We start from the raw sequence: 24,516 nt of genomic DNA, 5'->3' as shown, positions 1-24,516 counted from the left end.
ACCTCTGGGAGGAGTCTGTGAATGTAGCTATGGAAGGAGGGCTGCCCTGAGCCTGCGAGCCCGAGTCCCACCCAGCCAGTATTAAACGGATGGAACGGATGAATATCAGTTCGGCCCCGTAACACTCAGTCGTCATTTCCCAGCCACAGTGTGCCGTCTGCGTTCTGTTTATAACCATAAACTGATTATTCTCCATCATCTTATCGTGTGAGAATATGCACGGGGACAGGATGACAGTCTCTTTCAGAGTTAGACGCTGTTTTGTATTCAAGTGAATCCGAAGCACCTTACAGTGCCATTTTTAGTCCGGGCGGCGCCCCGGTGGGAATAAAACTGCTGCCTCCGACACCGTCAGCGCCTCTCGCCGAGACCGGCGGCCACATGTGGATATCTGAGCGATCCCCGGCCTTTTCAGGGGAATGGAAATGATTAAATTCACAGTGCAGCCTTTTTCCCAGAGCTGCGTAGGAATTCTGACGGCGAGCGGCTTTAACAAACAGCCTCCCGCCGCACCGGCCCCGTCCTCTTCATCTGTATTCAGACGCGGTAGCTGGGAACAAATGGGAACTGCTGTTATTGTTTCGGCCGAGGACCCAGCTGGACAGTAGCGCCGTGTGTGTGTGTGTGTGCATGTGTGTGTCGGGCCCATATGGACGCCAGAGTGTGCCGACAGCTGGACTAGTATTTGGACGACCCCTGCAACCCCCGGCTCTCTTCTCTCTCTCTCTCTCTTTCACTCTCTTACTTTCTCGCTCTCTCTTTATCTTCCCTCTCCTTTCTCACTAAACCCAAAGGTAATCAGTGGACCTTGGCAGAAGAGGGGCAACCAAGGACACAGAGTAAACAGCGTGCAGAAATGCAATTGTGAACACATACACACACACACAAAAGAGAAACCATTGCAACACACACACACACACACACTGTGTCTGCACATGTTTAATATGCACAAACAGCCACAACAAAGGACAGAGAAACACTGGCAACAGCGACAGATACATACTGCAATCGACTCTGCCAGGATGTAAACACACACACACACACACACACACACACACACACACACATGCACGCCTTCACACTGAGCCCCTCGGTGCCAGTTTCCTAGCCTCAGTGCTTTTACTCAATTACAGTTTGCTGTAAGGCAGGGCTCCCAGGGCCAGAGCAAGAAATGTCAACACATTTTACACTTGACTTTTCTATTGCTTGGCTTGCCAGCGAGACTCTTGGCCTTTATCCTCAGCTGGAGTTGAAACTCGCCGAGCTGCAAACGCTGCCGGGCGACCTGTCAGCCGTCCTCGACTCGCGCTCTGATTTCTGAAGCCCTGCAAACTGGAGCTTTTTATTTAATTTTTTTTAAATTTTTTTTTATTGCTGGTGATTTGTGGCGCGTGCTTTAGATGAAGTGTTATACAGTCGCTGCAGGTTTCGCTGTTTACTCTCACTCTGCCAGCACGGTTGTAATATGGGTCAAAATTTATGAGAATGGCTACAGTTAACGGTAAATTTCCATGCCACCGCGGCAAGGAGTTTGAAAACGATTGCTTTTTCTTCCGCCAGCCGTCGGTCTCCAGTCGCTGTAAGTGTGTTTTGCAACAACCCTCTCTGTGCACATTTAAAGCTTTGGCTAAACGATACCAGATGCAAACATCAAATGTCGGAAGAGGTTTATACACTTGCTTGACCAAAACGTTTCTTTAACATTGCTTTATTGTGAATTTGTGTAAAAACAAACAAACAACTCTTTTATGCAAAAGAGTCCATTAAAACTGCTTTCTGGTTATTTCACTCAAGAAATCCACCATGCAGTCCCTGATTCTTGCTTCATTTTTGACCTTTATTTTAAAAGTCCAGTGGAATTCCTGTTTGCATAAAAGGTTACCTTCCTCAACTTTATGCAAATAAATTACCAAAATACCAAAACTCCATGTGCAGGATTGTTGACCGGAGCTGCTTTTGCTGTCACAGAAAACGAACGAGAGCCTGAGCTTCGCTACGGTGACATGAAAATGCGCCTTTACACGTGTGGATGTCACCTGATTTTTGTGATTTTTAAGAGGCCGATGTCGATGATCTCCTGCACGTGTCTACGTTTATTTAAATCTGTGGTGCATTACTCACATTCCCTGCATTATCTTCCCTCCTCCACTGTCCTTCACCATCTCTTAACATTTCTTGTATTCTCATCGCGGCTGCCCTGCAACTGATGACTCCAGATAAATCCTAACCCGACTTCCTTCTGTTCTCCGTTTCTGGAGAGCTGACAACAATCGGTGCCAAATCTGAATTTTGCCCTTGAGTGCTTTACGGAGTGATGAGATGATGTAAAAGTCAAATGACAAAGGAAATTCCACCATAATAACGATAACAATAATAATACTGATCATAAATGGTGATGAACAAAATCTTGATCAACCGTCATAAAAGGTCTCATTATCACGCCGGCAGCCGAAAAATCTATTTCAGTTCACTCGACTGCAGGAGAGAGAGGCGTCATTTGATAGCTGTAACATAAAACCACCGGTAAAAAAAAAAAAAAAGATCTTCTCTATCTACCTTTGATGTGTTTTTAAATCAAATATGCATCCGTTATGAATCTGGTTATGTAGTTTTGCAGCAGCTGATGATGAAACATCTGCCGGGGTAAAGAAACGATTGGTCAAAACATAAATGCTTGGGTTTGGGGAACGACGTGCTTAAGACGGTTAATCTTGTAAACAGGCGCAGAAAGAAGTAACACCCTCTGAATAATCCTGCAACAGTACATAAAAAATTAAAGGTAGAGTCCTGGTAATATATTGATTGCTGGTTAATGGAATAATATATTACATTAGCAGGGGGGGAAACAAATTGCATTAGCAGCAGCACTGTAATGAAAACCGAGAATAATGCTTACCATCATGGACCCGGTGACAATTACAGGGCATGGAGCTGCTGTTCAGTGTGTGTGTGGTGTGTGTGTGTGTGTGTGTGCTGGGACCCACTCAATCCTCCAGCTAGTATTATTACGCTGCATTCAATTTCCAGTCAGTACCTGGGATTTCTGTCTTCCTAGTTGGTAAAATCCAGTTCCTATGCTGCCTTTATTCCGTATTTGGTAAAAAATAACCTCAAATAAACATAACGGTCATCTATCTCCTCTAATTTCAGTTCAGGTGATGTTAAAGCAAAAAAAAAAAAAAAATGACTGGGGCAATTCTCATTTTGTGGTTCACAGGGAAAAGACTAAATCAATATAAGAGTGTTTACTTAATAATTAAACAAATGTTGCTGCATGCACTTTTAGTTTTCTGGAGCGAAATGCAGAGTTTCTTTTTCTTGCTGGCATCCAGCTGAAAGTTGCTGCAGGTCGGGGATTTACAGGTCAGAAAGTCCACGTTGAAATCCCGAAGTCAGGCGAGTTTTCTCAACCCCCGGTTCACGGCTGCCTCACCACCCATACGATACACTTTTTACAGGAGTTTAATACTTGATTTTCGGCATTTTATGTTCTAAAATCAATCGATAAATTGATGTAGCAGTTGACTAGAGACCAGTGTTCATGTTTTTTTCTTCCTTTTAGCTTGAACACATGTGCTGCATGTCAGTAATAATTCTTATTATTATTTTTATTATATTTTTTTAAATATTTTTTTTAATCTTAAATATATATTTTGTCATTTTTCTTTTTCTTTTCCTTTTTTTCTTTACATTTTTTCTTTTCATTTTATTACTATTATTATTATTATTATTTTTTTTTTTTCCCTCAGACATTGGCCGCCTGTATCCGTCCAGGTGCTTTAAATTTAGCTCTGATGATGTTAGATTATGGTGGAACCTGATTTGTGGGTGTGGGTTTACCTACCTATTTAGGATTGTCTCTCTCATTGTTTGGTAAGATAACCTGATGAAGGTCTACGTACCGAAACGTTGTTATTAAAGTTCTCCTTTTGCATATGATGCGAGCAGTGTGTGGGAGTTTTTTGTTCTGAATATTGCCGGTCTCCGGTTTTCTCCTACGCACCTGCCGACCTACAGGTGTGCAAAAGGCTCACTTAGTGAGTAATGAGGGGGGGCAACAACAACACATTTCAGGATCAACATGGAAACTTTAAGTATTAACTGATACCGAGTCTGATCGATTCCTTTCACTGAGCTGTGTAGCCCAGTCAATGTCTTTGGTCTCACTGATATCAAATCCTTCTTTCTGGAAAAAATTTAGGGTTTTGTGTCGCAAAAAGACGGAAAATCAAGACAGTTTGCGTTTATTTCTGACGCGGCTTTTTGTATTAGATTGTCTTGGGTAAAACCTCTGGTACTGATACTTGATAAAGACACGTTTCTGACTTTCAGCTGTAATGCAGTGCTAAATGCAGCATTATGGGCCACAGTAGATGCGTTTACATGGACCCTAATGTTCAACTTATAATCAGAATAACAGCCCAATCAGAATAAAAATGCTTCCTCCATCAGAAGAGAGTGCAACGATCAGGGGGAATTTTGTTTGATATTTTTTTTCTTTTGTTTTTGTGTAAACAGAGTGAGATCTGGGGCACTGTTATACAGTCGTGTGGAAAAGAAAAAAAAAAGAGGACACGGGGTACAGTTTGTGGTGTATTTAAGAAGGCTCAGACAAAAGGAGAAATTCGTTAAAAGTCCCGGTGATTATAGCAATCCCGTTTTTCCAGTATCTTTCTCACGTCTCCTTTTGAAGTCGGAGGCTGGAGGTCAGTTTCTCCGTTGAGGATAGAGCTGATTATATCGGTGAGGAGGGCGATGGTGGTGACTGTTCCTCTGGAGTCAGCATCTTGTAATTGTGTGTGTTTTTTTTTTTGTTTGTTTTTTTATATACGTTTGACTATAAAGATCTTCAAAAGATATGCATCTCTTTTACTGAGGCCTTTAGGAAGGTTTCCAAGGTGTAAGAAGGTGGAAGAAAAATCAGATTTCAGGTCCAGAGTCTCTGAGACTAAATGGCCAACTCTTTTCTCCTTTTCCCAGCGCTGCTTTATGTGATTGGTTGAATTTTAATTCACTGAGGTGAAGGAAGGAGGAGGAATTTTCAGTCAGGTTGAAAGGGCTGGTGTAAACCTTTGATAATCCGTTCAATAGGAAAATATTATCGCCTAATAACCATGTAAATTCTTAATCTGACGGTTTCTGTGTGTTTCTGGTTGGAATAAATCTGCTCTCTCTGCTCATGTTTGCTCCACGTTGGGGAACATCAGGCGACGGGACGAGTTTTCAGGAGGGACGGAAACACGGCAGCAATCCAGCGAACCATCGAGCAAATCAAAAAGCTGCTGGGGAAGTCTGGAGGCTGCCCTGTTACAAGAATAAAAGCCCAAACCACACTGCAAAAACTCAAAATCTTACCAAGATTATTTGTCTTATTTCAAGTCAAAAATGTCTTATTCCTAGTCAAAATATCTCACTACACTTAAAATAAGACATGATCACCTCAGAAGTAACTTGTTTTTAGGCAACTGTCTCTTGTTTCAAGTGAAAATTTGCTTGTTTCATTGGAAAAATTTGTTTCTTGTTTCTAACTAATTTTTACTTATTTCAAGTGAATTTTCACTTGTTCCACTGGCAAATTTTGCCAATGAAACAAGCAAATTTTCACTTGAAACAAGAGACAGTTGCCTAAAAACAAGTTACTACTTATCATGTCTTATTTTAAGTGTAATGAGATATTTTGAATAGAAATAAGACATTTTGACTTGAAATAAGACAAATAATCTTGGTAAGATTTTGTGTTTTTGCAGTGCAGCAGCCAAGGTTCATTTGTACAGTCTGATGGACGGCCTGATGGGGGCGCCACCACTGGACAACATGACTCAGCCTGGATTATATTTATATTTCCATCAGATTAGGGGCTTCCCAGCAGGTGGAGCCGCTTTGTGCATGTCTGACTTGAATGATTTGAGTCAAGTTGTAGAAATGGCGGCGGTGTTTGGGTGTAAGTGGCCTTTACCTTGAGAGCCTGCAGCCTGGCCTGCTCCTCCTCCAGAGCCTGCTGCCTCTCCTTCTCGTCCATGCGGCTGAAGGACATGCCGGTGGAGGAGAGGGACGACACGGCGCTGGACAGGGTGGACGCCCTGCAGGAGACAAGGACACGGCACAGAGGGTTAGAGCCTGAATACAAACTACGCCCGTGAATTTCACGAGGGACTTTTAATAGGATGCTTTCCCCCGCCGTCGCAGCTCATTTTTCCAGATTTATTTAGACACTACTCAGTGTTTCCCCACGTTTACTCTCCAGCTCCGCGGCCCACCCAAGTGCATTTCTACCCGTTTTAACAGTCGTTCACATTTTTATTCACCCTTCCAAGAAAACAACACGTTGTATTTATCTGTTCGGAGAAAACAATGCGTGTTGTTTCCAGTTTGGCTGTGGCACGTTTCAGCGCGTCCAACTCAGTCCACTTCCAACCCAAATCCCTTTCCCACTAATTTCCAGTCAATAAAAAAAAAAAAAAAAAAGTAGAAGTAAGCAGTTATTCAGCCCAATGCTTTGTTTATCCTCAGCAGAAATGCTTCCATGTGTAACTACGGCCAGCCAGTTGCAATCGCAGTTAATATTTCTGCAACAGCAACTTGTTCATTGTCCCACTGATGAGTCTCCTGCATAGTGGGACTGAAAACACTTGTTTTTTTTTTGCCTTTTTGTGTTTCCTGGGAAAATATATTCTGCTGGGCGGGTGGAAGCAGAAACCCAAATATCCTCTCCATCCAGTAAATCCATTCAAGGAGCAAATAAAGGAGGAGGGACACCACATCATCGACTTGCACACACGATACACTGTGTAAATAAGACAGCTTCAGGGTTGCTGTGAGATTTGTTTTTTCACTTTGATGGAGCCAAGCTAACAACTCCCATAGACTACAAGTCTTTACGCTAAGCTAACACAAAATGCTAACTCGGTGGTGTCCAAAAAATGGTGTCCAACATCTCGTCTCAGTCTGGGGAAGTCACAAAAAGGGGATTATGCCCAAAACTTTGGAGTATTCTTTTAAGGAAATGACTTTATCAAGACTATTCCTCCTTCACTATCACTTGTTTTCTACCAGGAGGTAATTTGGAAGGGAAGGGGGAAATGAAAGGAGGAAAGTAAATGAGGGAGGAAGGAAGGAAACAGGTTTTTCATGCAGTTTGAGCCTATTTGCATAACAGGTGTCACCTCCTGACAAGATACTCCCATTTCCTCGACCAAAGCCTCCTAGGAAGCCGCTTCATTTGTTTCCTATGATATCTGGTCGGCTAACAAGATGCTGGAAAAAAAGGAAAAAGAAAAAAAAAAAAAAACAGTTTCTGGGTCGCAGAGGAAGGGGAGATGTGTGTAATGAAGTTGTCTACCTGGTGTCTGCGTTCAGTTCCTTGGTCTTCTTGCCCTCCAGGGAGGCCAAGTGCTGCTCCAAAGCCTCCAGGAGACTGCTGGGAGCCTGGGAGAGAGTGAGACAGAGAGAGAGTGAGACAGAGAGAGAGAGAGAGACACAGAGAGAGAGAGAGAGAGAGAGAGGAGAGGAGAGGAAGGCAGCAGGAGGAGGAGGGAAGTGCAAAAAAGTGAGCAACTGAACACAACACCTTCAGTTATTCCAGCCATTCTCTCTCATATGCATGCACACACACGCACACGCACACACACACACACACACACACACACACACACACACACGCCCAGAGTTAGTCGGTCTCATAGGAAGGTAACAGAGTGCATCAGGCTCCAAGAATAGCCATGGCAACATGCAGCAGGCGCTCACGCTGTCGGAGAAGAGAGCGAACAGAGGAGGAGGCAGTGGAACAAAGACTGAGGAAGAGGTGGAGAGCAGAGGAGAGGTCGACACACACACACACACACACACACACACACACACACACCTTCTCTCCGAGCTTCATCTGGGCCTATTATTTCTCTATTGTTTCTTCCATTTAACCTTTAGCACTTCCTGTGCTTTCTTCTGGCCCTTTGTGTTGCGTAAGGTCTCCGCACAATGAGCTGCACACTCACTGTACCTGCCGACACACTGACATTCACTCCTGGTATTTCCTCATCTCCTCCCCTCTCTCTTTCTTTCTCTCTCTCTCTCTCTCTCTCTCTCTCTATCTGTCTGTCTCGCCTTCCGTTATCAGTCAAGGTTTATCAAGTCTTACATCAAGTCACGATTCGTGCGGCTAAATCGCTCATCAGGACGAGGGTTCGGCATCGCCTGGAATCACTTTTTAAAAAACTAAATCACTATCGGTCCGAAAACTATTTCCACTGTGGAGTTTTTGTTTGAAATCATGGATTTTTTGGCTCTATAAGAAACACATCACAATCCCAGCTTGACGTCTTTGTCATGAAACAATACCACACCCTTTAATACTCTAATATCACATCCGAACACGCCTGATCAATCAAGGCAGCAGCTTAAAGAGGTGGAGACAGAGCAGGATATTGATTATTGGTTCATCATTGATGAATATCTCAAACTGGGACTGTAGTTCTTATAGGGCTGAATAAAAGAGATGTGAGTTTAACTACAATTTTTCTCTTGTTTTTTGTGGGGGTTTTTTCCATTGTGAAATTTGATATTTCAGGGTCAGCTGTCAAATTAACAACAAAACAAAACTAAAACTGCCTTTTTTTTCACTTTTGCAAAATCATTTTCTTGTGACAGACCTACCAGAAAAGCTAATTTGCATCTTTAGTTGTACTCTGATTCTAACAAAAAATTCTGGTATTGTTTCATAATCCTTAACGACCTCTTAGATCCTCTGCTGCTGTTTTTTTTTTTAAATACAAACTGCCACATAAATAAGACGATCGTCAGCGAAGCCTTTTTTAATTACGCACCAAAATTAGGGAATTCTGGAGACGCTCTATGAACATTTTTAAATGAAAACTGGAACATTTTTATTCAACATTGCTTTTAACTGTCACACTTCCTTTGTCTAAATCTTTCATTCTGTTCATTTACATTTTTCATTGTTTTTACTTCCTCCTCTGCTTTACATTTTTATGTCTTACTTGTGCTGTGTCTCAAATCGCGCACTTCTGCACTTACACTTAGTATTTTGAGTGCATAAGTGCGTTCACACTGAAAATACTAACAAAATGCAGTGCACTGCAAATTACCCGGATGTACACTCAAAACGGTCACAAAGTTGAGTGTGGAGCGATGGACACTTCTCACCCTCACGGCACCACTGACCGGAAGGAGCTACCTAAAAAAGCTGAGTTGACTTTTCGTTTTACGACTGTTAATATGTCACTTTATTAAGTTTTAATTTTTTTTCAGGCGAGAAAGTAACTACATAGATACCAAATATGTGGTCAGTTTGTCCAAATAACATCTGTTTTGAAAATTGCTTTGACGTTTTCGGATAACTCTGAAGCTAGCGATTGTGCAAAGTACAGTCACTTCCGGTTGTTTACAAAAATAAAACTCTAATACCTTCGAAGCAGTGGTGATGCTTTTATTTTGAAGATAGGATGTGTACACGTCTGCTTCTGGGTAACTTTACCGCCGAAAACCAAAGCCGGCCGTGGCTCCGGTCTGCATCAGGCGGGCCGGCCGCGGCTCCGGCTGGTACCGCGCCCACCCGGTCGGGTCTGCCGGATCTGACAGGTGAGCGGCCGGTGCCGCGGTCGGCTCGCCTGATGCCGACTGTGGCGATCGTCATTTCCGGTAAGTGCACAACGGGAAGTGCGGCAATTGAGACACCCTTCTCTGTCAAAATTCGCGCACTGTGCCGTTAAGTGTACTGTCAGCTAAGTGTACTTACAGACAGTGCACTGGAAGTGCGCGATTTGAGACACAGCAATTGGTTTTATGTCCATCTTTCATATGTATCTTTTTGACATTTGTTTTGCCACCTCCACTTGTTTTAACTGCCTGTTTTCATATTACTGATTTTATATTTTATTGTAAAGCATTTTGAGCTAGACCTCTTGTATGAAAGGTGCTATATAAATATAGTAATATTATTATTATCATTATTATTATTATTATTATTACATTATTAGTGTTATTATCAGCATTACTAGTAGTAATGGTAGTAGTAGTGGTAGCGGTAGTGGTAGTAGTAGTATTGAATGTTATGGGAGGGAAGCTATCCGATATGGGTCTTGGCCTCAAAAAATAAATAAATAAATAACTGAATAAATAAATAAATAGAGTCCAGGCCCCCCAGGGAGACCTCTTAGGGGCTTTGAGAAGGAACTGGAAATTGGTTTGGTGTGTTTTTTAACATTTCATTTTAGTCATGCCTTTTTGAATCTACGTGTCATACAAACAATTTCATACCTAAATAACCTAAATATCTTTTTGGATCGGAACCCACAGGAGAAAAATGACCTCAAATGGGGGGTCTACAGCTTGATTATCATTTTTATTATTATTATTATCATTATAACCTTTATTTAACCAGGTGAGTCCCACTGAGATCAAGATTTCATTTTCAAGAGAGACCTGCGCATATTTCATCAATGCACTCTCTAATTGAGTTAACATGGGGGGTTGGAACAAGACAATCCTTAAAAAAAAAAAAAAATAATAATAATAAAACAACAAGCCTGGTTTAGAGCTACAGAAGTTGCCAAAAAGGCAGCGATGAAGACAGAAGGTGTTGAGAAAGCGAGTGCAGCGAGTGAACAGGCTGCCTGGGGATTGTTGCTACGCTACGACGGCAAACACAGAGTGGAGCCGAGCAGAGTTCAGCTTCGTGTTCGCACTCGCCGAGGTGTGAAGTGTCTCAGTCCCGCTCTCCAGCCCGGCTCCCAGCTTCTGATGGTGATTATGACTTTTCAATGCCACTTTCTTCTTTTACTTTTTCCCTCCACCACATCACAGAGGCAAATCTTGTACTTTTTTTTTTTTTTTTTAATTTAATTCACCGCACTGCAATTTATCTGAGGGCTGGAGCTGCTGGTTACTTTGCAGGGGAAGATTTTCAATGCATTGAAATGCATGACTTCTTAAAGGTGAATGCATTATAATCTAACTCTGTGAAACACTGAACTACATTGTATTAATAATACCAGTTCACTTTTACAGAAGGAGCCTTTTAAATGCAGGGTTTTAGCTTGTACTAGTGTATTTCTATATTACAGTATCAGTACTTCTGCTTTAGTTAAGGATTTGAGGCCTTTTCACGCCCGTGTCAGGTGTTTACATCTTGTTTTCACAGGTAAAAATAATCTGCCTGTGGGATGATCCCACTTAATCCCACTTGCTAATCAACTTGTTTCCAGAATTTCCCTCGAATCCAGCGTCATTGTCTTTTCTTTGCTGATCTGCCTTGTTTCAGCAGATTTATTCTTGGGGATTATCTCATCCCAGAGGCAGATTATTATTATTTTGTGTGTGTGTGTGTGTGTGTGTGTATTAAGAAAGACAAGATTCTAACACTGAAAATGACTTGTTAAAGTGGATGGTTTCTTTCAAGCGCATAAGGTGCATCATTCAGGCTCTGCAACGATGGGAAGCGGCGGTTCAGTGTGTGTGTGTGTGTGTGTGTGTGTGTGTGTGTGTGTGTGTGACGGATGCCTGGCTGGCACGCTTGCGCAATTTCAAGTTGCTTAACCCTGAGAAAAAGGAAAAGTTCAGCTCTGCAACTGATGTTTGGAGCTTAATTCAGCCGGAGAGGAAATTCCTCCGACGTGAAAATATTACAACGTCACGTCTTTCTCTCCGTCCACAGGAATGCAGGCGCTGCTGTCAGTAAGAGTGAAGACAGGCACGCACACACACACACACACACACACACACACACATACTCTGGCTTCCTTGTGGCTGGCTGGGCGGTGCGTTCGTGCCAAATTGTTGCCTCGCCGTTAAAGAAACAGCAACTCGCAGAGAGAGAGAGACCGCATTTAACTGTCACCGGATCTGAAAAGGTATCTGGCAGAGCTCGCGTCTACCTCGTCGACATCAGCTCTGACACACACACACACACACACACACACACACACAACACAGACCCAGCGGGGCGCCTGCCTCTCCTCCTCGTCTCACGCCTCCCTGCCTCTTGTCAAGCCGGCATCTTGCAAGTCTATCTCCCTCATATCTGAAGACGTTTCCATAGTGACAGCACTAACTTTAGTAGCCACGGAGACGCAGGGTGAGACAAATTATCACAGAGAGAACAAGACAAGAGGAGGAAAAAAAAAGAAGAAGAGAGTGTGTGTGTGTGTGTGTGGGGGGGAGAGGATCCAAAATCTCTGCCTTTCGTCTCCCTGCAGAGACAGAAAGAGAGAGAGAGAGAGAGAGAGAGAGAGAGAGAGAGAGAGAGAGAGAGAGAGAGAGAGAGAGAGAGAGAGAGAGAGAGAGAGAGCCCTCCTGTTTTCTCTTTTCTTTTTCTAACGATCACACAAGCAAGTCGGGGTCATTCATTCCCACAAAATATGTAAAAGCGGTGATGTCGTGCGTGACACAGATGAAATAGATGACGTCTGAGGAAACGGTGGGGGGGGGGGGGGGGGGGGGGGGGGGTTCAAATGAGGGGGGGGCAAAATCCGGTGCGGGAATTCTTTCATGATGGCAGAGGAAGGGAAGGAGGGCTGACGTCTCATTTTCTATTCATGAGCTTTCACGGCCTTTCGCTTGTCATGCCACCACCCTGTGTGTGTGCATGTGTGTGTGTGTGTGCAGCAAGAAAGCCATCTGAGGCTACAAAACCTACACACACACACACACACACACAGACACACACAGATCAGAATCAATAAATCAAAGCAGCAATGACTAAGGACATTCACCTCACGCTGCAATAAAAAGCACAATCAGTGTATGTGAGCATGCTACGGAGTGTGTGTGTGTGACTGTGAGACACACACATTAGCAGGTACGATGCCCATGCAGGGAGGGGTAGGTGTGTGTGTTGGGGTTGAGCAGTGCAGTGTGCAACCCACCACCTACAATGTAAGATCCTTTTGTTGTCTGCCACCGGACAGGAGGGGAGGAAGAGAACAGAAGCTGAAAATTAGGCGAACGGAGAGGCGACACACTTTCGGCCGATCTCAGCCGCTCGAGCCCCGGCCTCGCTCCGTGTCACCGCTTTTAATAATCGATGAAGTTCATGTGCCGCTGAGGATGGGGAAACCTTCAGCTTTATGTGTGTGTGAGTGCTGTGTGTGTGTTTTTTTTTTTTTTCAGTGCAGCCGAGCACCAAAGTTGGCAGGTTTTCAGTCCCACGTCCCGCAGATCTGCCTCATTCGCGTGGAAGAATCACAGTCAGGATGCATTTTTTTAAGAAGTGCGGCCACGTGGGACGGGCGTGATACAGCAGGAGGCACAGAGCACAGGCGAGGGAGGCTCACTGATTTGGTCAGATACATTTTAAGGAAACAAACCGGCTTCTTTGCGGTGTGGGATTTCCCATGAGACTGTGCGGTGAGGTGAAATCTAGTCCAATAGTAACATTTCTTGCCTGGCATAGTTGCTAGTCATCCTACCACAACTAACCCAACTGTTTTGGGCAAAACAGCCCTTTTTCTGACGTACCCAGACTGATTTGATACCATTTCTGCCTCTGTACGTCCAGTGGTTCGGTTCTTATGGGAAGCAGTTTGTGTTAGCTTAGCATAAAGACTTGAAGTCTATGGGAGTCGTTAGCCTAGATCTATCAAAAAATAAAAATAAACCCGATGGTGATACAGATTTGATTCCAAGATGTGTATTTCAAATTCACATGATCCGCTGTGTAAATAAAACAGCTTCAGAGTTGCTGTAAGGTTTGTTTTTTCACTTTCACGAGGCTAGGCTAATGACTCCCATAGACTTCAAGTCTTTATGCTAAGCTAACACAAAACACTACCCGCAGGAACTGGACCGCTGGACGTACAGAGGTGAGGATGGTGTCAAACATCTTGTCTCAGCCTGGGTAGATCAGAAAAAGGGTATTTTGGGGTATTCCTTTAAATAATCTTGGGTAAATCTCCAGCAGTCAGCAGTAATGGGGTAGCACAGCATCATAATACATATTATCTGAAAGGACACAACCTCCACTTTCTTTTAAAGACGGGTTCACTCATTTTTCAACCCAGACCTTTTTAAAAGCTACAGTGATCAATTTCTGTCAAGACACTGTAAAACAAACTTGTGAATAAACTCCCAGGAAAGCCACTACTGTCTCCTGCCTGCTGTGTCCTACGGAGACACAAAGGGACAAACCTAGCGAAGATACCATGACTACACCAGGCAGACAGTTTTAGTTAAGACAGCATGCACCCATTTATTAGCTTTTGAAAGGCCTGCAGTTTGTATTAGTGAACGTTAATGTTAGCGGTAAAGGGTTTTAGTGGAGCTTGCGAGATAACGTTAGCGACACAAACCTCAACACAGACAAAAACCGTCAAGCCTGTGTTGTGTTTGATGTCATTTCCAGAGTGGCTGACATTGCACCGCCCATCCGCTGTCCTGGAGCTGCGACTATTTCAGCCCGGGAGCGCTGCTGGTTTCTCAGCTTGGTGAGCGAGCAGGCAAGCGGGACCGGTTCACGACCAGTTTCATAAGGTGAGGGAGGTGGGACCGGCTTGGACGACGTGTTCGGAGGAAACAGCTGTAGGCCTACGGTTTTAAAACATCGCAGAGGCTCCAGACACCACATGCCAGCTCTGGGGTCCCAGTATTTGTAACGGTGCATGACAACCTCAGTGATTTCTTTGTTTTTTTGAGAAACTGCAGCTTCTCATTGGATTTAAAGGCAGAATGAGTTGGATATTCTTGCTAAAACAAACAAACAAAAAAAAAAATCTATAGACTCATACATAAATAATCCCTCTAAATTACCGCTTTTAGGCCACTAAATTTATACTGTAAATTTGCACATTGCCCACATCTATGCACATTGTATACATCTATGCACTGTTTTTTTGTTTTTTTGCACATTGTTTTTTGCACATTGGGTACTTAGATCTTTAGATCTCTAGTGTCATCTTTTATTCTTTTTTTTTATTTTTATTTATTTAATCTTGTACTCTGTGGATACTGCTGAAAACTGTGAATTTCCTTCAGGATGAATAAAGTATCTATCCATCTATCTATCTATCTACTAGCGTTTTCTCGTTTTGCTGGGGATTCTTCTGGGTGTCGGCCTGTGGGCTAACCCCTAACCCAGCCAATCACAGCGCAGCACAGTGCCAGATCCAGCACAACATCCAATAGGAAGCAACAAAAATCACGCAAATCTAGTGAGGAGAAACGCTGATTGGATAAAGCTCATTCCACAATGAGAGTGAATCTGTGGCCTGGTCGTTTTGGATGGTCATTTCATTCCGTCACCATCCTAGGAAACAAAAACGGGCTGCCGGCGGTTCGTTTAGCCAGGGGAGGAGGCGCCAACTTTTTTAGAAACCGCAACCGACAAATCATCTGCAACATCTGAAAACATCTGATTGTACTCTGAGCTTCCTGTTTTGAAAAACATAAATTTATCAGGTTGTTTTTCATGTTTTTTTCACCACATTCGACTGAGTGTGTGTGTGCTGTATACAATTATAAATAATGAAAAACATTTAGATGAGGCCCGGGTTGAAAAATAGTGCAGCAATCTTAACTGCAACCATACAGAACACGCTGTCATTCATTTGACAGCACGAATCATCCGACTTTTTCAAAACCGGATTTTTTTAAATGGCTCTTTGTTTGGAGGATTCAATTAGAAAATCTTTCTTTTGTGTGCGAGCTAATTTCCAGATTCAGACCAGGGGGAAGCCCACAGTCCACATTAAGAGTCCTCCCTCAAAACATCAGATGCATGAAAACCCGTACTTAAGTGCTGTTTTGTTTTTTTTTTCTTTTCTTTTTCTAAAGCGATTCCCTTGAATTCAAAATGAGGCCGAGGAGGGAAGGCGACTTCATCCTTGGCAGTTTCAAGAATTCACGCAGTCGGCTCCCCCGCAGCGAGGCGATCTTGCATTTCAAACACTCTGTTGTTATAATTACCGTTGTTATTGTGCACTCAAGGCCTAAGTTCATTGCTCAAACACTGCGAGCCTGAGTTGGATCTGGAACAAGCATTAAGAAATGAAAGAGGAGGGAGGAGAGCAAAAAAAAAAAATCAAATTAAAAAAAATAAATAAAAAATCAATCCACTCAGACGGGAGTTGCCCAAGATTTCAACAGTAAGATCAGGTTAGACGAGATGGTGTGTTTACAGTAAAATGCGGTGAGCGGAGAGAGAGAGAGAGCGAGAGAGAGGAAGAAAGTTAAGAAAAGAGGGAACGAGTGGTAAAGGGAGAGCACAGCTACATGGAGGAGTGAACTGAGGCGCCCAATCGATGGATAAAAGGATGAATGGAGCGATGGAAGCATGTAGTGCTGCAATAAAGGCAGAGAAAGAAAGAGAGAAGAAAGGAAAGAAAGAAAGCAGGGTGTCTACAGGTTTCATAGGGTTAAATATTACGCTCTTATAAATATCAACATTTCAAGTCTAAAGGTAAATCTCATGTTTGTGATCGAGTGCAGAGGAAACTTTTAGGTAGGAACGTGGTTTTTATGAACCTGATGGCTCTGTGAAATGTTTTTAAAAGTGCTGTAAGTGCCCTTTGGTATGACGGCGTACCAGGGTCACTGTGGGGAGGGGAAAAAAATACACAGCCAGGGTGAGGGGGGAAATATTCTGGGAATAAAACTCAATATTTTGAGACTAAAGTCGTAAATTTACAGCGAAAAGCCTCGGATATTCTCAGAGACTAAAGACGTAAAATTCCAAGGAAAAAACTCACAAATTTATAAGAAAAAATAAAAAATTGTAAAATTATAAAGTCACAAATTTGTGAGAAAAAAACAGAAATTCTGAGATTAAAGTCATAAATTTATGAGGGGGAAAAAAATGAAAATTCTGAGATTATAATGTCACAAATTTGCGAGAATTTTTTTTCCCCCTTCTCCTGTGGGATTCAGTCAGAAGGAAATCCTGCTGGTCTGAGCCCAGAATCACAACCTCCTCCTCAGCATCTGGACTCTGAAGACACGTTGCCGTGACTCGGGCCGATTCAGAAGAAAACAATCTTGTGAATCTGGGCTCAAATCAGCAGGATTTCCTTGATACTGAATCCCGTCGCAGAGTAGAATCTGATGAGGCCTGATGCACGGCGAGCAGCAGCAGAGGCAGCACATGTGGCTCCTTTAGAATTAGAAGAGGATAAGAAAGTATAAGAAAAATAATTTCTAAATTTTTTTTTTTGCAAATTTGTGACTTTATAATTTCAGTGTTTTCAAGTTTTCTTCTCAAAAATGTGCACTTTTTTATATATATATATATATATATATATATAAATTTACCACTTTAATCTCAGAGGATAGCTGACTTTTGTCGCAAATTTACAAGATTTTTTTTCTCAGGATATTATCTCCCCTCCCCTGGCTGAGAAATATTTTTTCTCCCTGCAGTGACCCTCATATGACATCATACCTTTAGGTGGTGTTTTAATAAATCTGTTCAAATATTTTTTTTTCCCATAGAGCTTCACAGGTAAGCATTAAGGATTTTGTAGGATTTCTTTCTGATGATTAGTTTGACAGGTAAGTATAAAAAGTATAGACAATAGAATAGATCTTTATTGTCACTGTCACAAGTACAACGAAATTTGGGTTAGGGTTAATCTACGTCTTAAGGTCTCACAATGTCAAATTTAAGAGTTTGTACTGACTTTTAAGACCTAAAATTTGTAAAAACGGAATTTGAGACATTTTAAGACTATTTAAGGACCTGTAGACACTCTGAAAAGACAGAAAGAAAGAAAAACTAATGAAATCAAGAGAAGAAAGACTAAAAGGAAGAAAGGAAAAACACAACAAATAAACAAAATAGGAAACAAACAAATATCCAAACTGAGAAAGGAAAGACAGAACCAAGACAGACCGCAACAAATAAACAAATAAAGAAAGAAAAAAGACAACAAATAAAGACAGAAACAAAGAAAGAAAAAGAGGAGAAACTTTGTGTGAGAGGTGAGATGTACACTGACCTGTGAGAGATCTGGGATGTCACCCTGATCTATTCCAACTTGCTGTCGTCACAAACAAACAAACAAAAACAAAACAAAATAAAAAGGGATAATAAAAAAAAAAAAAAAGTGGGGGGAAATGGTGGGGGGAAAAGAAACCAGAGGGTCGGGGGTTCAGAAGAAAAAGAAAAAAAAGAAAAAAAGAAAAGAAAAACAAACCAAAGAAAAAAGATGAGAAAAGGAGGAAAACAAAAACAAGGGAGTCATTACTTCATGCAGTGGCAGAGTCAACACAAACGACAACAGAAATAAACAAGTAAACCAAACCGACCAATCCTCACGCGGGATGACGATGATGACGGATGGAGGATGGTGACGTGCCGACACGGACACACACGTAAAAAAAAATCATACACCAGAGCCGCATGTGGAGGCTCAGACTTGGAGGTGACACGGAGAGTGTTGGTGGGAACAGATAAAAAAAACATCTGACCCGGACGAACTGCAGGCGTCACAACAGCTCATCATGAAATCAATAGATCAATTAATCAATAAATCAATAAATCAATAAACCCTACATATTCAGCTGACAGGAGCTCCGAAAAACATTTGACTTTTTTTTTCTGCTTTCAGGCTTTAGAAGAGAGTTGTTGGGGTTTATTAATACTCGTTAAAATCCACATTATCATAGGAATATTACAGAGTGAGTGTACAAAATATTACAACCGCCTTCCTTTGCAATTTTGAGAATTATTAATTTTTTTTAAATTTTACCTTTATTTGAATAAATTCAAGTTAAGTAGGTTTACATGAAGTACATGTTACATCTACTTTTCTTGAAAAATAAATAAATAAATTAATAATATAAAAATGAATTATGTAGGGAAAGGACGGGGGGAAAAAAGTAAAGATGCATTGGAGAAATTTTAAATCGTCGAAATAATTTAAACATTTTTGCCAATTTGTGATTTCTGAGATTTAAATTTTCAACAACAGTCAAATAAGAATTAAAATCTGACTCTTTAAAAAAGCAAAAGTAGGGTAATTTGTTAAGCCGAATCATTTTATTTATATAATATTTAGCCAAAATAATAATCAGATTAACTATACAGGTTTCATCCGCTAAAAACTTGGGATTTTGTAGTTTTGCTTGACATCATGCACTCCTGTGTCGCCATAGATACAGGATGCTGTATCCATAGCAACACTGAGCACCAGGGCAGTCAGACGTGCGACACTGTGGGCCGACGTTTATTTTATTATTGGATTAAGTTTATCATGTCTTCTCTTACTAAGATCATCTATAGTTTTTCTTTTTTTACCAGACATATTATTTGTGACACTGATGAAGGCGGATGTCAAACGGCGAAACATGTCAGGTAAATAACACAAATCATATGTCTGGTAAAAAAAGAAAAAGTATAGATGAGTTTATTTTATTAAGTATGCAGTTTGAAAACTTCAGTTTGAGCTGTGGGAACGTACTAGGGCACTTGTCATTTAATATTTTACAGGTGAAAGGATTAATTAAAAAAGAATAATTGATAGATTAATCAAAAATGACAATGACGGTTAACCGCAGCTCGGCACGAAATGAGCTAAGACCTTCTTTTCTTCTCTCGTCTTCGGCTTCAGCGGCCCGTCGACATGCACCACAAACACGGAGCGCTGCCAGGTATTGGAAAAAGTGAAATTTACAAACTGAATTACATATTTCATAACAGCAGCTCCAGTCAATATGTTGCCAGAGACGTGCTTTGGCTCCCTTTACGGCTGATTTACGGTGAAAGCCCGACCCAAGCTAAACAACAAGTAAGCGGCTGTATAGTGAAGTGACTGAAAAGCTTTTTATTGACACTGGAGCGACGGAAACTGAGGGGAATATGAGGTTTAAAACACATGCAGTGATGGGTACTTTGAAGCCTACATGCAAAACAGAGACGTGGACTGTGAGAAAAGAAAGCTGCAGCTCATTATTAGGAGGCTGCGTCTGATATTTTGTACACTCAATGCATCTGTGTTCTTAAAATGAGCTATTTATTATATTATATTTTATTTTATTTTATTCTTTCCATATCTGGGAAGCAAACCCGTTAATCGTCCAGGGAGCTCCTTAAAACCTAATTAAAAGAAGACAAAAGGAACTTCACTGGGATCATTTGTGTGAATGTGCATTAACGCAGAACCAGAAAAAAAAAAAAAACACCGATGCAGCCCGACAGCGGCTGATTAGCGCTGTGTGCCGGGGTCTGCTGGATTAAAAAACAAAACAAAAAAAAAAAGAATGAAGGAGGAAGAGAGGAAGTAGAGAGAGAGAGAAGAGGGGGGAAAAAAGGAGGTGATGTGTGGGAACTTGGGCGAAGGAAAGCCGCATGAGTATCCATCTTTGTCAAGGAGAGAGGGAAGAGGAAGGGAGAAGAAAGGATCGGATGGAGGGGAGCGGGGAGCGGAGCTAACAGAGCGCCTAACCACATCCTCCATCTTGGGGATATTTTTGGTGTGTGTGTGTGTGTGTGTGTGTGTGTGTGTGTGTGTGTGTGTGTGCACGCCAAATGTGGGGCAGCCAGGCTAAGTCAGGTATTCCTGTCTGGCCTTGGCATGAGGCTTCGTCAGCAGACAGAAACCGTGGGCGGAGACGTGGCTGCCGTCGGAGCGGACGAGCTGCACCGGCTGTTCTCAAGTTCTCACCTGCTGTAAAACAGTCGGGACGGAAAGTTAACCGTTTAGTGGCGTCTACTCGCACCTGACAGCTAAATTTGCTCAAACCATGCTTTTTTTTATAAACTTTTCTGACTTCCCCAGGCTGAGACAAGATGTTCGATACCGTTCTTGCTTCTGTATGTCCGGTGGTGCTGTGTCTGTGGGTGGCATCGCGTGTTAGCTTAGCATAAACACTTGAAGTCTATGGGAGTCGTTAGCCTGGCTCTGTCAAAGTGAAAAAACAAACCCTTCCAGCAGCATGTGGATTTGAAATACACACAAGTTGGTTCAGGGGAGGTCAGATGGTGGAAATGTAACCGCTAAACAAATGTATCCATATTTACCGCGGTGATCCACGCACCGCTGAAGGTAGAGGAAGAGCCACCGTAAATTAACTTCTCTGAAAACGTCTTTTTTTTTTTTTTTTATATTCAAGACATGTATTTCAAATCCACATGATATACTATGTAAATAAAACAGCTTCAGAGTTGCTGTAAGGTTTATTTTTTTCACTTTGACGAAGCTTGGCTAATGACTCCCATAGACTTCAAGTCTTTATGCTAAGCTAACACGAAATGCTACCCACAGGGACTGAGCCACTGGACGTACAGAGGAGAAAATGGTGTCCAACATCTGGTCTCAGTCTGGAGAAGTCAGAAAAACGGCATTTTGCGCAGGATCTTTGTGAAATAAACACAACAATTTGGTTTCTTATACAAACATAAATTCAAAAAGTTGGGCTGGATTCAACTAGTAATCATGATTTATGTCCAAGGGCCTGATTTGGCTCTCAGGACTTATTTTACCTACTTGTGAATTAGGCTATAGCTAGTTAACAGCTGGCTATTATATTAAGCGTCACCCATAATGTTATGTTTACCGAGGACAATCCAATCAGCATCCTTACATTTTGTAAAAAGTTAGTAGTATCAAACAGGCGAACACTTCAGCTGAAAGTCGGTGTTGCAATCAAACACTGAACCATTCCCCAGGGCTTCAAGTTCGACTAAACTGGAGATTAACCGCTATTAAAGTGATAGTTTTGCCTCTTAAAGTCAATTCATACAGTCCAAATGCCAAAGTACGTCTTTAGCTATGCTGCTGTGTGTTTGTTTACACACCTGGGAGGAGACGCCGTTGCGTAGTGATACAGAAACAAAGTAGTTCCACCGGTTAGAAAGAGAAAAGGCTGGCAAATCATGGCGATAATGAATCGTGAATGTTGTTCGCTGGACCGGGTACGCTTCATTTTAGAGACGAACACCCCCGGTCAAGACGTGTAAAAAGCCGACGGGACAAACCTTCGACATTAGGTTACGACTACATGTATGAGAAGCCTTCCCTCTAGAGAAAATAGTCTAAAGGAAGAACTCTGTGATGCATGAGGATGAGCTTCATCACTGTCGATACGCTCGCTGATAAAATCAAATTGTTGTGCCACTGTACCTGCTGCTCCCGCTCGCGGCCGGCAGCAAACACTCAGCGAGGCACCGGGTTACGCTTCAGCGACGCTTTGAGGGGCAACACACTGATATTTAGTCGTGTGTGAGGAGCAACTTAATAGCCACTTGCGCTACAACTCGGTTAGGTGCTAACTTAGGAACAGCTGGCGCGACAGGCCCCTGGTGTTTGAGCATGTGTGTGTGTGTGTGTGTGTGTGTGTGTGTGTGTGTTTAAGAGATGTGATCGGGAGCATAAGGGATGCAAAAAACGGGCAAAAGGTCATGGAAATTAAGCAGAACTGGAAGAAAGTTTCTGGGGTAAAAGAAAAAAACAAAACAAAACAAAACAAAAAAAATCACATCCCCAGTGTGTATGTGTGTGTGTGTGTGTGTGTGTGTGTGTGTGTGTGTTTGTACCTCGGCCACTTTGAGGAACTCGGACAGCTTGGTCATCCTGTAGAGGAACTTCTTGTAGATGTCCAGAGCGTCTTTACACTGGTTCTTCTTCATGTCAAAGTATTTCTCTGAGGAAACAACAAGGAAGGAAGGAAAGAAAGAAAGAAGGAAGGAAGGGAGGGAGGGAGGGAAGGAAGAAAGGAAGGAAGGAGGGAGGGAAGGAAGGAAGGAGGGAACATTTAGTGCATGACGGAGCGAGGACAAACCGCTTATCAGCAACATGACAGCCCGTCAAAAACCACCACACTGCTAACAACCAGACTGTGTGTGTGTGTGTGTGTGTGTGTGTGTGTGTGTGTGTGTGTGTGTGTGTGCATGTGTGTGTGTGTGTTACCCAGCAGGTTGATGACCCCTTCGTTGTAAGCGGCAAACAGCCTGATGGAGTCTTTGAAGAGCAGCATGAAGGCCGAGTTGATCACTCCGTTGGTCAGCTCGTTGGGGTTGGCCTGGGCGAGCGAGAAAGAGAGAGAGCCAAGAGTGAGGATTCAGAGAGAGAGAGAGAGGGAGAGAGAGAGAGAGAGAGGAGACATCTCTATCACTCTGTTCCAAAGCTTTCAGTGTCTCTTCAAAATAAATAACATCTCGTTTTTTTTCCAAAATCCCCGCACCTCTCTCACTCGCTGTGAAGAAAGAACATCAACACACACCGAGTGACTGTCAGTTTAGTGTCGGGGAGAAAACACACACACACACACACACACACACACACACACACACACAAACACACACACACACACACCAGTGAGAACTACACCATCCATTTTTGTCGCTCTCTGAAGCTCGCTGCCACAAACCACAATGCACCCACCAATTTCAGCATTCCACATCCAGCCCCTTTCTTCTGTTTTTGTACACACACACACACACACACACACACACACACACACACAAATCCAGAACATGGAGAAGTCTTGCCGTAAGAATGTAACTCAATATTAACTCAATCTGTCTTTTTGACTGATTGAATTTTTGTAACTGAAACATCGCAAACAGGATCGATATGGAATCAAATTAATATCAGGATCAAATCAAAGTGCGATATTATCAATTTGGATTGAATCAATTTGGGAAATCAGTCCTAAAACCCAGCTCTAATTTTACAATTTGAGTTGAAAGAAGTGTTAATTTTGACAAATATTTGAATTTTAGTTACAGTTTTAGTCATTTCTTGAAATATATATATATATATTTTTTGTTTTAGCCAGATTTTAGTCATTTTTCTTACATTTTAGTCTCAGTAAAGTTTTAATCAGAGTCACTTCAAATCATTTTAGTAACTTCAGTCAAATGACAGGATGCTACTCTAAAAATAGCTGCATTGTCTGAGCCTCTGCTTGGCTTGTCGTTTTGGCAAGTCTCCTTACTTGCATTAAGGTATAAAGTTCGCTCTCGACTAATATTTTATAACAAGTGATCAAATTCACCCAAGTAACATCACTCTTCTTATTGGAACTGCATCATGATACGGAACAGGACGTCCCGCTGCAGAAATGCATTAGAAACAGTGGCTTGTTGACAGCTGAATGATTTTCATACTTTACTGCCAACAAATGAGATTCCTGAGAAGATGTTTACGCCACTTTAATGTCCCCCTCCGCTCTCCGACGCTCACTCTGTTACTGGATTTTGTTTAATCTCTCAGGATTTCTTCTGGAAACTAACAGCAGAACCACAACACTGTTAGAATCAAAATATAAAGATTCACACCGTTGCGTTGCATCGTGTTGCATCCTGACAGGGCTGGATCAGATTGTACCGATAGGCTTGCAACTTAAAATGTATCTGCACACACTGCATCGTTATCAAGATGTGCGTCAAATCTGTCTCAGTGGGCGAGATGCACATCCAAAATTACCACGCGTCTCAAATGCATCTCTATTCACTTGTGATCTGAGTCGTGGTGGACCTCGGATCCGTCACAACGACTTCTTTCCTGCCTTTTTCTTTTCCTGGAGTCGTCTGTGCCTTAAGCCGGGTCTACACTGTATGATTTAGGGCTG

At 42.2% G+C, this 24,516-nt stretch overlaps 1 protein-coding gene across 2 annotated transcripts in view; it reads right to left on the bottom strand.

Moving 5' to 3' along the window:
- The window catches only part of LOC115377001 (phosphatidylinositol-binding clathrin assembly protein), a 136,688-nt gene that overhangs the window by 41,088 nt on the left and 71,084 nt on the right, over positions 1 to 24,516 (bottom strand). For both annotated transcript variants that reach the window (XM_030076852.1, XM_030076854.1), the window contains 5 exons: positions 22,851 to 22,962; positions 22,478 to 22,584; positions 17,940 to 17,981; positions 7,340 to 7,425; positions 5,957 to 6,080 (listed from right to left, as the gene is read on the bottom strand). In XM_030076852.1, the coding sequence (XP_029932712.1) occupies positions 5,957 to 6,080; positions 7,340 to 7,425; positions 17,940 to 17,981; positions 22,478 to 22,584; positions 22,851 to 22,962 (471 nt within the window). The remainder of the gene's footprint in view (positions 1 to 5,956; positions 6,081 to 7,339; positions 7,426 to 17,939; positions 17,982 to 22,477; positions 22,585 to 22,850; positions 22,963 to 24,516) is intronic.

Source organism: Myripristis murdjan, chromosome 18 (assembly GCF_902150065.1).
Source record: "Myripristis murdjan chromosome 18, fMyrMur1.1, whole genome shotgun sequence".
Taxonomy (NCBI): Eukaryota; Metazoa; Chordata; class Actinopteri; order Holocentriformes; family Holocentridae; genus Myripristis; species Myripristis murdjan.
The sequence above is the reverse complement of the archived record's forward strand: the minus strand, read 5'-3'. Positions and strand labels throughout refer to the sequence as shown.